At 36.6% G+C, this 14,604-nt stretch overlaps 2 protein-coding genes across 3 annotated transcripts in view; one reads left to right on the forward strand and one right to left on the reverse strand.

Annotated features, from left to right (window-relative positions):
• MFSD14A (major facilitator superfamily domain containing 14A) overlaps positions 1-8,221 on the forward strand; it is a 41,241-nt gene extending 33,020 nt beyond the window's left edge. The window contains exons 9-12 of the mRNA XM_046645555.1: positions 2,874-2,986; positions 4,464-4,561; positions 5,778-5,941; positions 6,986-8,221. Of these exons, the coding sequence (XP_046501511.1) occupies positions 2,874-2,986; positions 4,464-4,561; positions 5,778-5,941; positions 6,986-7,192 (582 nt within the window). The 3' untranslated portion in view covers positions 7,193-8,221. The remainder of the gene's footprint in view (positions 1-2,873; positions 2,987-4,463; positions 4,562-5,777; positions 5,942-6,985) is intronic.
• Positions 8,222-8,621: 400 nt separating this feature from the next.
• The window catches only part of SASS6 (SAS-6 centriolar assembly protein), a 44,125-nt gene continuing 38,142 nt past the window's right edge, over positions 8,622-14,604 (reverse strand). For both annotated transcript variants that reach the window (XM_046645380.1, XM_046645379.1), the window contains 3 exons: positions 12,652-12,749; positions 10,624-10,718; positions 8,622-10,520 (listed from right to left, as the gene is read on the reverse strand). In XM_046645380.1, the coding sequence (XP_046501336.1) occupies positions 10,411-10,520; positions 10,624-10,718; positions 12,652-12,749 (303 nt within the window). In that variant the 3' untranslated portion in view covers positions 8,622-10,410. The remainder of the gene's footprint in view (positions 10,521-10,623; positions 10,719-12,651; positions 12,750-14,604) is intronic.

The raw sequence follows: 14,604 nt of genomic DNA on the forward strand, positions 1-14,604 counted from the left end.
GCTTATTTCTGGTGATCTTTGCCTCAGTAGATTGTGAACAGGAGCTCTGACTAGACTGCGAGGGTCGTATTACCTTTGTCTTGGTCACGCTAACACCCCGCACTGTGCCTGCACCCCAGTAGGTGCTAAATTAGAAGTCACTGGTTTTTTCCGTAGTGTTTTTAAAACTTGAAAAATTAGTAGTAAGCATTTAAAACTTGGGAGATGTTATATGAAAATATGGATATGAAGCTTCTCCCCCCAAAATTATGATATCTGGTAAGGTGGATAGACCCTCTTTCCAGTGGGAGCCAGATAGTTGCTGTCCCCTTTGGGGCCTTTACTCTCTGGTTTGTCTGAGACCCATCACTTCCTTGGCCTCAGTAGGCATGATAACACTTGCACGAAATAAATGTTTACATGAGTGCATGGATATAGTGAGTTCTGCACCTTTCCTCAGTGCTCTCATGTAGTCCTCAGTATGCTGGTAACTCCCAAATTTATACCTCCAGGCCAATCCCTGAGCTCCTGTTTGACGCATCTGGTGGGCATCTCAGATTTGACGTGGCCCACACTAAAATCTGGATTCCCTCCTTCCAGTGCTGCTCATGTCATTCAGTGGCATCACCACTCTCCTGGTTTTTGGGGCCAGAAACCTTGGCATCATTCTTGATTCCTTTCTTTCTCCATTAGATGGTATGTCCTGTCACCTCTGTCTCCAAAATACGTTCTGAATCAGAGCCTTTCTCACCATCTCCGTTCCTAGGAGCCCAGTCTAAGCCATGGCAGTAGCCTCTGTCTGGCCTCTCTGCTTCCATGTTTGTCTCCCTGTAGCTCATTTACCACTGGGCAGAATAATTTTTGTAAAGTGGAAATTTAATCATAGTGCTTTCTTGTTTAAAATTCACTTTCCATTGCTACTAGGAAAAAATCTAGACTCTTGACGTGACCTCGTTTTCCTCCATTCTCTATGTTGTTGGGTACACTCCAGTCCAGGACCTTTGCACTTGCTGTCACCTCGCTTGGAGTGCTCTCTTCCCCTAGATATTCATATCACTACCTCCTCCTCCTCCTCCTCCTCTTTCAGCTCTCGCCTTGGATGGTCACCTCGGAATTGGCCTTCCCTGCCCTTCCTGGTTCAAGCAGTGCCTCCATCATGCTACCCTATTTTTTTTTCTTCATGGCAGCTACCAGCTGGAATTACGCTGTTAAATAAGCATGCTTATATCTGTCTTCCCTCCAGTAGGAGGAATCTGTTTGGGGACTGGCACTTTGACCTACTCACTAACCCCTGGGTCAGTGCCCTCAGACCTGGAATAGCCAGTGGGTATTGTAGGAACTTGGCAGATAGTTGTTGGCTGACTGGCCAGAGCTGATGTCAGTTAACTGTTAATTAGCTGCGTCATCTTCGGTAAGTTGTCAGTCAGTTAACCTTCGGGACTTGGTTCTCTCATATTCAAAATGAGAGTTCTATGGAATTAAAATTTTTTCCTGTCTAACACACTGTATATGCTAACTAATTTGTTCCATTATTGAGAATATCGTGACATGTTTAAAATCATGCATGCTTTTCATAAATACTTTTTAAGAACTTATGCTAGGTGCTGGGGATGCAAAGAGAAAAGAGAGAGAAGTCCCTGCCCTCACGGAGAACATCGGTGTCCCCAGTTAGGGTCATGTAGAAGGAAGTTTGTCTTTGCTCACTGCTTACTCTGGGTAGGCTCCCGTTTGGCTGTGGTTGTTGAAGAACGTAATCCAACGAGGTTCCATGCCGTGGGGAACTTACCTGAGTGAAGGAAAATTTTCAGAGGAGAAAGCTAGGAGTCTTAATTGTTCAAGAATCCTTAAAAGAATCTTCATTTGCTTTCCACTGGCTTATTTGTGATTAAGTCTGATTAAACTTTTAAATGATTGTCTCAACTTAAAGAATTTTAAACTTAGACTTGATCATTGTGAGTTTAGAGTGCCAGCCAGTCATCAAATAGTGATTTCCTGAATTATTTTCACTTCTTCTGTGGATTACTTGCCATCTTAAGTGATATATTTAATACTTAAAATAGCAAAAAATGTTTTCTAGTTTCCCAAATCATTGCTGAATTTCTCTTAGCTTTGAAAAGGAGAAGCAAGAAAACCCATCAAGTCATAATATTGTTTATTAAATACTATGTGCCAGGCACAGTGCGAAATAAGCACTTTAGGTAAATATCATCTCGTCTAACTCATATCCCAAAGTTTTAAAGTAGATACTATTATCGCCATTTTGTAAGAGACAAAACTGAGTCTCCAGGTGAGGTGACCTGCCCAGGGTCACACAGTCGAAGCCACAGTTATGATCCAGGCTGTTGTTCCAAAGGCTGTGTGCTCAGTTATTACACTATACCTGTCCCAAATCATGCCTGTTAAACTGATTCATCAAGACATCACGGTTTCAGCAACAGGTTAACACAGGTGAAGGATACGTGAGTAATTGTTAGACTGTTTCAGTTTTCTCTAGTCGGGAAATACGCATTTTGGATTAACTTGGACCTACAAAAACTTTTTTAAAACTATTACCTAATAAAGATCTCCAAGTCATCAGTTAGAAGCTTTTGACCCCACAGTTTACAATTTCTGATTTAGTGGTCCTCAGTAGAAATGTCCTGAGTAGAAAGTTCCCCTTTCTGTTTTCAGTTTCTCACTTTTTCCCAGAAGCTGGATCTGTGTCAGCAGAGGGACCTTTCATCTGCCTGGAGTAATGGTCTCAAATAGATTCAGGGCGATTATTGCTGAAAAGCCAAAATGTAGAAATGTGGTAAATAGTCCTGTATGGTATACAAAGAAATCACCAAATATTTTGTTTTCTTTTTAGCTTTTTTCTATTCTGATAAACCATTGTGGTTTTTCTTATTTTCTAGACCATAGTCTTGAGTTTACTTATGAGGTCAATTGGAAATAAGAACACCATTTTATTGGGTCTGGGATTTCAAATATTACAGCTGGCATGGTATGGCTTCGGTTCAGAACCTTGGTAGGTATAAATATTTTCATTTTCTTAATTTTGGTGCTTGCCTTTTTTGTATTTTTTTCTTTTTTCAGCTTTATTGAGGTAAACCTGACAAAATTTTTGTGTTTCATTTGCTTCTCAACTAAGGCTTGGACTTTAATCTGTCTCTTACTATGCTTTTTTTGTCTCAAAATGTATATAATGCAAATTTCTCACTTGTGTGTGTATATACCTAGACTGGCTTGAGGATAGAAAAGTGGCATTCTATGTCTAAGTGACAAGTTGGGTCTTTGGATGAGATTATTGGGTTTTTGAATCTCTACTGAGTATTTCATCTAGATCAGTCTGTCACCTGGAAAAAACATAATCCCAAAGCCCAAGGCCCTGAAGGTTCGCGTTGTTTACCTTTTTTTGTTTTTCTGGTTAGAAAAAAAAGTTGAGTATCTCCGGTGGTCATGACTGACGGCAAAGCAGAAGTGACCGAGATCAGAGCAGTTGTTTTGGTCCCGGCTTCATGCCAAGAAGTCTGCTTTCCTTGCCAGTCTGGTTTCCTGCGGGGAGGTGATGGTGATGGTGATGCTGATGTCAGGCTGCCCACATACCCCTTCGTGCTCGGGTTACAGGACTGAACCCCACAGTGTGCATGAGTGTTTCATGCAGCTGAACACATCATCTCTGTACTTGGATGTGAATAAGCATCAAGAGTGTGTTTTGATGGACATTTTTTTTTCTTTTTCTTTTTTTTTTTTTGAGGAAGATTAGCCCTGAGCTAACATCTGCTGCCAATCCTCCTCTTTTTGCTGAGGAAGACTGGCCCTGAGCTCACATCCGTGCTCATCTTCCTCTATAAGTGGGACGCCTGCCACAGCATGGCTTGACAAGTGGTGTATAGTTCCCACCCGGGATCCAAACTGGCAAACCCCGGGCCAAAGCAGGACGTGTGAACTTAACTGCTGCACCACCTGGCCGGCCCCGACATTTTGTTTTCTAGTCTAGCTTTTACAAAGAAGTGCTTGCAATTTAAATTATCTAAAACATTTTTAAATCTCAAGCCAGGAGCATCCAAGGTTTAGATCAAATCAGTATTATCTTCTATGGGAACCTTGCCAGAAGAGTTTCTGGCTTCACATGTTTGGAAACATTTAATGATGTTTCTTCATGTGTATTATACATTACTCTTACATACCCTCCCCCCTGCCCTTGCAGAAATAGCCAACACATTTTACAGTTTGGAATGATATCCCAGTGCTACATTAAAACCCCACACCATTCTTGCGAATAAGTTGTATTTCTGCTTTCCGGAAGAGTCAATAGGGTTAGACTTTGAAAGTGACTTGCCCGGAGTCACCCAGGAGGGAAGGAATAGAGCAAGTACAGTTCTCTTCCGTGTAGCACAGCCATTTCCCAGTAAGGGTTAGTTGATTTTAGGTCTGTACTTTGACTTTGACAGGTGCAGTGAAAAAGAGTAATTGAGTGTTGCGTTTTGCTGCTTTGCTTCCAGGATGATGTGGGCTGCTGGGGCCGTGGCGGCCATGTCTAGCATTACCTTCCCAGCCGTCAGCGCACTCGTTTCACGGACTGCTGATGCTGATCAACAAGGTGAGCTGATTAGGAGCCAGTGATAATTACATAAAAGTACAGAATGTTCTAATCCTGTGTTCTCTCTCTTTCCTAAGTACTGAAACATAAGTGCATCTTTCAGGTAGAGAATTTCAAATAGTTTTCATTGTAAAGAGGACAGGCACATTCTAGGTATTACCGAGGTGGATGGATACCGAGACCCTTGTCTCTCATTTTGAGAATGTGGCCCTCTCTGTTCTTTTGCTAGAAAATTTAGTGAAGGTTGGCCACCTTATATTCACTAACCATTTATTTATTGTTTGCTATGATGTGCTAGATACCTTGGGGGTACACTTATAACCCTTTTGTTACAATCCTATGGTTTCACTTATCTAGAAACATAGAGAACACATTTTTATTGTCTTAGGCTTTTATGGCAGGAACACTTAATTCTTGAAATGGTAACAGATTAGGAAGAATTCTTTGAAAAGGATATGCTTTATCTAGTCATAAGGAAAAAAGGGTGTTACAAAAGAGTGGCACTTGGTTGATAAATGAGAAAGACCTGTTGCCAAAGCAAGTTGCATTTTAAGTTTGAGAGAAGATCCCAGAGACAAACAAAAATCAAACTATGAAAAGGGTCTATATTCGGCTAAATGGGGTCTGAAGTATCTTCTTGGGAACAGTGTTTTTAACAACTGTGCTTGTGAACTCAGTCCTGATTTTTAGCTAAGGGACATTTTAAAGGAAATAAAGTGCTTTTGCCCACATTCCTTTTACATTAGACCTACATACAGGTATACCTGTCACCCTTGACGTCAGGTAGCTTACCACACTTCATAGAGCTGATGGCTTCTAAGTAATTTCTAAGGCCATCACAGTAAATTGCTAGTGTCTGAGAAAACCTTGAGTTTTAGGGGCCGGCCTGGTGGCACAGAGGTTTAAGTTCGCACGTTCCGCTTCTCGGCGGCCCGGGGTTCGCCGGTTTGGATCCCAGGTGTGAACATGGCACCCCTTGGCACGCCATGCTGTGGTAGGCATCCCACATATAAAGTAGAGGAAGATGGGCACGATGTTAGCTCAGGGCCAGGCTTCCTCAGCAAAAAGAGGAGGACTGGCAGTAGTTAGCTCAGGGCTAATCTTCCTCAAAAAAAAAAAAAACCTTGAGTTTTAGATTGAGTGATTTCATATTTGTACTGGTTCTAGGGTTGGAAAAAATAAGTGGTGTACTAAATACTTTGTTTAAACAATTTAGGTGTCGTTCAAGGGATGATAACCGGAATTCGAGGATTGTGCAATGGTCTGGGACCAGCTCTTTATGGATTCATTTTCTACATATTTCATGTAGAACTTAAAGAACTGCCAATGACAGGAACAGACTTGGGAACAAACACTAGCCCACAGCACCACTTTGAACAGGTAATTCTTCCTTCACGTGATAAATAGTTCATTTGGCTGGATTGAAAGATGATAAATGTTTTTTGGTCACTGAAGGTTTTATGTGAGATTCTTATTTTAGATCGAATAAAACACTTAAAAACCAAAGCCTAAGGGACTGTCTTCTCCTGTACACCTCTTTGTGAAATTGGCTGTGCATACCTTTTCTCTGCAGAATTGTGTTATTTAAATATGCTAGTTTGTCATGGCATCGGTAACAACCCTTTGTCTATTACTACTGCTTGTCTTTCATCTGAGACTTCAGTGATGTTAGAGTCCCTGTATGAAGAGTCAGTGCTGGTAAACATCTTTGTTCCCTGGTTTGCTCTGCTGCTCCTCACAACTGCAAATACCGCCGCAAATGACACTGTCGTTTTAGCCAGTGCAAACAGCTCGGCACTTTCTTTGCTTATTGAGCAGAGTGCTATGCTGATTGTCTAACCAGCTACGACTACTTGTACATAAAAAAGGATGTTTGTTTGTGGGCTATACACAGTTAAAACTGGTAGTGCAAGTTTTTGCTAAGAACAATGTAATTTTGGGCTAAAACAAAGGTCTCTGATTCTCCTCATGGTAACAGCGTTATCTGTTTTCTCAACTTTCAGTTACTAGAGAATATAATTCTCTTTTTAAACAAAGAAAATGGGGATTGATTCTGCTACTGTAGTTCATATTGTATGCTAATTGATTTTACTTTTGAGATCTTCCTGTTTTCCTCTTGAACTAGCAAATTAAGTGCAGGCCCATAGAACGTGTTCAGATTTGGTGCTGCAAGTGAAGATATATTTTTCTATGGGCTGGTTTTAAAGTCTTTCAGCTCTCTCTCTCATCAGTTATTGTCCCTAGAATTGTACACTGAGAGTCCACTCCCTGGAAAGGGAGTGATTTGCTGACTGTGGCTTTCATGAAGAAAGAGGAGTCGTAGGCTTGTAATCATAGCAATCGGTTATCACTAAAAGAGAAGCAGTTTCTCCCTCTGAGCAAATATGGCTGTGCAAAAATCCTAATTCTCTCTTTCTTCCTCAGAATTCCATCATCCCTGGCCCCCCCTTCCTCTTTGGAGCCTGTTCGGTACTGCTGGCTCTGCTTGTTGCCTTGTTTATTCCGGAACATACCAATTTAAGCTTAAGGTCGAGCAGTTGGCGAAAGCACTGTGGCAGTCACAGCCATCCTCATAGTACACAAGCGCCAGGAGAGGCCAAAGAACCTTTACTCCAGGACACAAATGTGTGACAACCGAAATCAGGAAGACTTTTCTGTCAGCACCCGGGTCTTAGTTTTCACCTGTAGTTCTGGACGCACATTCCATTTCCATCTACAGTGTACTTTAAGATTGTCTTAAGAAATGTATCTGCATGAACTGCGTGGGAACTAAAGAAAGAACCAACGGACAGTTTTCCAAAGATGTTACAATTTCTTTTGAAAAGAAACCTTTTGTTTATTAGCACCAATTTCTTGCCACTAAGCTGTTTGTTTTCTTACACATCCTTTAATTAAAAACGGTCTATGGAACTTGTCAGATACTAGCACCGGCTCTGCGCCCATGTCCTTCAGTGTTGAGCTTTAACCCCATCCACGCTGACTCGAGTGAGACAGTAGATAGTACGGCTGTGGACCTGTTTGTTTTAACATTGTAAAATCTTGAGTCAGATTTTAGTATCATAAAATCTTGGGTCAAATAATTCAAAGCCTTAATGCGGATGCACTAAAGTAAAGAAATGGTAAATTGTTTGCATTTTAAAAAAACTCTTAAGAAAATTGTACTAAATCTGAATCATGTTTCAAGCTTGTTTGTAGTAATTTTATTTTAAACAAACATTATTCACTACTGTTTTTGAAATGAGAAAATGTCAGCCATTTAGAATTTAAATTGGGGTATTTAGAGCCTGTAAATCTAAATGCTGGCTCGAATTTGTTCCCCAGCTACTTATACCACTATTCTTTTATTGTTTGCATAATCATAAGAACCTCAACACTTGAATACATAATCTAAAAATTATATAGTAAAGCTGGTAGCCTTGAAAATGTCAATGTGATATCTATATGTAGATAAATATATATAGTGGCCTTTCAGGACTGTCACAGTAACACTTTATTTACAGAGCTAATGTTTGTCCTAAATTTTCAGGACCCTAGAAGAGAGCTTTATACAATTACTGATGTAAATTTCTCTAAAGTGTATATTTTTGTGTCCAGTTATATTATTTAAAAAAGTGTTACTTTGTAAAAATTGTACATAAAGTATTGTATAGTTTACACTGTTTTCATCTTGTGTGTGGTTATTGCTTAATGCTTTTTAAACTTGGAACATTCATTATGGTTAAATAAGGTCTTAAAAGAAATGTAAATATTCTGTTAATAAAATTAAATATTTTAATGATTTTTTTTTAAAGAAAGTCTTGATCTCTGATTCCCTGTAAGGCCTATTTTGACTTTGTTACCATAATCACTTTTTACAGTAACAAATCAAAGTTTTGAATCCACTTCTCTTCCCTCACTAAAATACTCTTGTAGGAAGACAAAAGGAAAGAAATGAAAACTTAGTCCATATGGTAACTGGAAGTACATAATTTTCTAAGCATAAACACTGTAGGTCAATCCTATTTCTGTTTTTATATACTTTTTATGTCATACTCCCAAAATAATACTTTATTAACAAAGCTCTCACAGTTTACAGAAATACATTAAACGCAGCATTTTGATTATTAACACATGTACAATTTTACACTGCAAAAAAATTTCAAATAAAGTTTAAGAGGTAGGGCAAAGAATTAGCACACTCAAAAGTCTGTATATATATATACATTTAATACAAAAAATCTTCAGCGAGTTAATATCAAAATTATCCTATCTTTTGAAAATTCTCCTAATTTTCCATGTGTGGATATAGAAAAGGATATATGTATTTAAAGAAGAAAAAAACTACTGGTATGTCACGTATTGCATCCAAACCCTGTCGCAATGTTTTGTATATATTACATAGTATGTACAAGAAAGATTCTAATATCCCCACGAGGCTTCTTTCCAGATTAGTAAGTGCTTTCAAGTTATTGTAACCAAGTATTCTAATACATCTAAATGAGGGAAGAACTCTATATGAAAAGTCACTACCTAATAATAGTTATTAAATGTTTTAGACTGGATCCCTAGTTTAAGACAGCTTGCAATTGCCAGTACAGTTTCAAAGTATAAGACTGTTGTGGCTTCATAAAAAAATTAGCAAAGATTCTTTGTCTTATCGTGGAACCCAATAATGTCAGTATGTCATTAATATCTTGAAATGCCTCTCTCTTCATCTGTGTTAAGGTCCTTGAAAATTTTTAAAATATCACATGAGCATTAGCAATCTTTGCAAACAAAAACTGATTTAGCAGTTTCTTGAGAATGCTCCTCTGTTTTGGATGGTTGTCAACAAGAAAACAATGGGACCCTATGATTCTGCGTGAATGTTTTTAAAGCACCTGATTTTTTCCAAGGAACAATTCTTACTCGAAACTTTTAGTTATGGAAGAGAAGGGAGCTGTAACTTCTTCCAGTAGTTAATTATTTTGCATACGTTATTAAGCAAACATTAAAATGAACCCGTTCTGATATAAACAATGAATATTCATGATGTTCTTATAGTAAAGATTTTGTATAGTACAATTTTTAAAACAAAATTCCACTAATACAGATTTGCGTAACAAACTAATAAAACTCAAATAAAAGAGAAAACCTGGATTTAGTGTAGACTTCCAGGAAGCATTCAAATCCTATAAACTTGGCAGCTCAAATGACTAAAGCACTTCATACCCAATCAGGTCAAGTAAATAGATTGTCCAAATTATTTATATAATAAATTTATCAAAATTACTTAATCAACTTAATAGTCCATTTAAAGGCTTCAAGGAAAATATTTACTAGCTATGAAGGATTAATTCAGTAATTTAAGCTGATTTTAGGACTTTACTGAAAATGTCAATAATACACACATCTTAGGAGATAATTATTTTCTCTCATAATTCTCAGGTGGTAAATTTAAAACTTTTATTTTGCCAATTAAAATGATAAAATGAATTATTAGTATTCTTTAGTTTCATACTGTTATGTCTGAGCAGGTTTTAATTTACCCAGATATTCAATATGATTCGAATGTCCCTGATAAGGATCAACTCTTTCCTTAGAACTTAAGAGAATTTCTAAGGATTGGTTTAATAAAATTCATAATATTATTCTATAAAACACTATGTTCACAATCTAAAAAGTGTCATCTACTCAGAATCTTCACCAATCCCCAAGCACAAATCTGTTCCTCTAAACTGCAGGAAACGACAGCAGTACTTAAAGGATCTGAACCTGATAGAGGATCAAGTAAACTGAAACTTGCTTGTTCAGGATTTGATCTATGCTGTTAATACATTTTTAAACCACATGAATTTCTAAAATTTCAATGAAAAAAGACAAGACTATGATTAACTGTTTGGTAACTGCCCAGGGAAATAGGCTGAAGCAGCCGGGGGGAGCACTGCGGGTTTCGAAGCTGTCTGTAATGCTCCTCCTACAGTGCCATCTTTCTGCTGGTCTGCAAATGAGGACAAAAAATGATTATTTGTATTCACTTACGTCTATATAAAACATTTAATTAAATCAGAGTGTACACATCCATTTCAGAAATGTCTTCTCACCTGCATTATTAAATAGATTCTGGCTGAGCCCACGTAAAGGAATGCTACCTTCCCTTTTCTTCAGATATTTGGATTCCAGCCCTAAATTTTCACCACTTAAAAAGAAAATAGTAGTTATTTACTTATTTTAACGAAGTCTTATTTTCTCTTTAGAAGTTAATTTTGAAGGTTCATCTAATCTATATACATATACCCTATTTATAATTAAATTACATTTATAGCTTTGTTCAAAACAAATCACATTCTTCACTGGTTTCTTAAGCAAATAATTTATTCATAAGCCAAAGTACCCTTCTTCCCAGTAAAGAGTAAGTCATAATAAATAATACTAAAACTACTGGAATAAGGAATGTGGGGGAAATGAAAATTCTGTGACTACTACATAATTTTAAAGAGTGGCACGTAAGTGATACACAATGGAAGAAAAATATACAGGTTCATGCTAGAGAATATTATTATTTAATAATTTCTATCTCATCTTGTATTTAAAATGAATAAGATTTCTTTTAGCTCTTCAAAATTTTGTAGTGCTTCAAAGTTATAATTATTAAATATACACATTGTACAATAATGAATTCTAATCAGATGAATACAAATATGAACTTTGGAAAAAAGGGGGGAGCATTTCTGTAGTTGTATTTGTCCCCTTTCTACCACTATACTGCTTCTATCTAAATTCGTTCACTGTTAAAGTTGCGCTAGTAGTATACTTGTAACAAGTTCAAGACTTGCAAAACAATGACATTATATCCTCAAAATGAAATAATGGTCCTTTCCCAACTTTCTGAAAAGAATTAAGTAGTTGAAGAGGTATTTTTTTCAATTTTAACTTTTTTTCTTTAATCTTTGATATCCATTGCCACTTTTTACTACCTGACAACAAATGAAAGAACAAACCAATTCTAAACAGAAAAAATTCAAAATAGCTGAAAAGTCCTAATTTTGCGGACACACGATTATGTTTGATTTTGTACAAACATGATCGTCTTATGTTCTTCAAGCAAAATTGCTCTTGGTGTATATGATGGAGTTAAAGATAAAAATTATGATGTTCTACCACTAATATGAATTCCAGGTGCTCTGCCTGTGAGATAAATATAACACATGTATACATTTCAGGGCTTCAAAGAATTCTGACGTTTTTAAAAAAGGGAGATGCAAAAACATTAACTATTTTAATACTCATCTTGGTGTCAATTTTAAAGGAGCCAGTGAATAAAGTCTAGAAAGCTGCGATAAGAAGCCTCTCTGAGACATGTTAGTAATTTAGTTTGCAACATGTTGGGATGGTAATAGCTCACGATAATGAGTGCCAGCAGGCAGGCCTTAAAGCCACTAAATTTTAAGTAAATAAGGAAGCATGATGATAAGAAAACAATATTACAAACATGAAGACTACCCTACCCAGAGAGACAAATTTGCATACATGAGTTGTTTAATTTAGCCACAACTCTCTGATTCAATAAACTTCACTATGCAAAACCTGTTTAAGATCTAAAAAATGGGCAAGGAATCTGAGTAGGCAAAACAGAAGTCACAAATTGGCATTACAGCTTATGTATGTCAGCTATCGGACAATCTCATAAGCCTTTTTACTCTTATTCACCAAGGAATTCTAACCGGTTTCTCGGATTACTTTACACTGGAACAAATAATTCAGGAAAATGGAAAGCTTCCAGAGACAGACATAACCATAAAGGAAAACAAAAACAAAACAGCTAACTACGAGGAATTAAAAAGATTTCTATCTACATGCCCAAGAATATTTACAAGGGCGATCTTCAGTTACGTACGAAAATCTCTTAAAAAATAAAATTTTACTATATGTCTAACTGTCTCCTACAGTTTTAAAAGATATGAGAAACTTCTTTCTTATAGCTAAAAGTATTTTAACTTAAGTTCCACTGATCAGTAACTTAAAATGTCACAAATAATTAAGCAGTCATTGTAGCTTTCAAGCACTGATAAAATTCTTTACGATGACTTTCAAAATTGTAAACATTAAATTCTAAGTCAACAAGTACTTACTTTTCCTTGTCAGTTGAGCAAGGCATATTAACAGTTGTTCCTGACTGAACATCTCCTAGTGATGTGTTTGGTTTTGTAAACTGCAAGTTAAAATGAACCTGTGAAGAGGGAAAACATCTCATGTAACTGAATGAGTGAGAACTGAGACAGTTCTCAATGGAGATAGGCGGTTAAACTGTTTTGCAATAAATCTAGACCATGAAAATACAGGTCCAACCTATATTTTCTGACACAAGCACATTCGACTGAGAAGATTTAATAAAAAGAATTCCATTTCTCCTTACCAAAAAAGTCCCTGTCATAGAAGCAAGAGGAAGAGCACGAAATAATTCTCTTAACAATTATTTTGAAACATAAAGTGAACACTGACACATCTAAATAAATGTTCCAGTGCTATAAGTGACGAAGTTCCAGAATGACGCATTTACCTTATGCATTCTGCAATTTCTTCCCTTTTCAAGAAGTTTCAAAGCCTGTTATATTTATTTAAGGATTCTAACTAGCGCTACCAATTCAAATTTTGAAATAGTCAAAGTAATCCAAGAATCTATGCTGTATTTCTTGCAAGAAGCAAAATGACTGGCCATAGTAGACATTCATTAAATATTTATTGGATGAATGAATTCATGGCTACTATTGTTTTGAAAGACAAAGGAGAAGTTACTTTTTTAAAATTGAGATTACGCTTTAAAATTATCTAGTGTTCTTTCTATTGGTTAGCATGGCACAATTTTTTAAAATACGTTTACATATTCTTTCAGCATGATTTTATTTCTTGCATTTAACTCACGTTACTTTACATCCTCACAGTTGAACATCTATTTAAATGTACTGAATCTTGACAGTAACATTTTAAGACATCAGTTATATCACAGATTGAATGTCATGAAATAAAATTATTTTTTTAATTGCAACTAAAAAGAACATGTTTTAATTGCCATAGCTGCTACCACAAGACTACTTAGATCAGCTCTCCAAACTAGGCAGTGAATACAACTATGCATAAAGATGTAAGAAAAAAAAATCTTATAGACTTTTTTTTTTTTTTTTTTTTGCTGATGAAGATTTGCCCTGAGCTAACATCTATGCCAATTTTCCTCTATTTTGTATGTGCGTTGCTGCCACACCATGGCTGATGAGTGGTGTAGGTCTACACCTGGGATCCGAACCAGCGAATCCAGGCCATCTAAGTGGAGCATGCAAACTTAACCACTACACCACGGGGTCAGTCCCTATTTAAATTTTTAATCTCATTCATTAATTGGTATTTTGAGAACATTTTATTATTAATAATAGATAACATAAAACACTTAGGAAGCAGTAATCATGTACAAGGCACTATTCTAAGCAAAGGCATTAACTCACTTAGCCCTCACTATAATCCCGTAAGGTAGATAAAATTATTGCTCTATTTCACAAGTAGAGAAACTGAAGCATGAGAGCTAGATGTTGTTTTCTGCTTGTTTTTCAGTGGCTTGACCAACTTCACATTGTTAGAAGCAGGATTTAAACTCTAACATCAGATTCCACTTTCTTAACCACTAAACTATACGTATATAATATAGTAGTTGAGTACTATATGCATACAATTCAGAGATAAATAAATATTCCTTATTAGAGATTCAAGTTCAAAGTGTTTTGTTTGTTTTAGGTTTTTTAAAAAAAACTATTGGGGACACATGATCAAAAGAATATGGAGAGATCAATGATACAGGAAACAGTTAAATTCTTGCTCGTATGGTTAAGAACGTCATTGTCATAATGATTCCTCTGATGCCAGAAGAGCTCATAAGAAAGGTAACCTCATTATTTTATAAGTCATATGCAAACCTACCAAGTAGGTAACTACCTGTAGTAGTTCCTGTCCTTATTTTGGACAACATATATATTCCTGGAAAGCTGTTTAGAATAAAAAAGCAAGTGTGAATTCAATCATAATTCTAAAGAAAAAAC

The sequence above is a fragment of the Equus quagga genome, chromosome 18 (genome assembly GCF_021613505.1).
Source record: "Equus quagga isolate Etosha38 chromosome 18, UCLA_HA_Equagga_1.0, whole genome shotgun sequence".
NCBI classification, from domain to species: domain Eukaryota; kingdom Metazoa; phylum Chordata; class Mammalia; order Perissodactyla; family Equidae; genus Equus; species Equus quagga.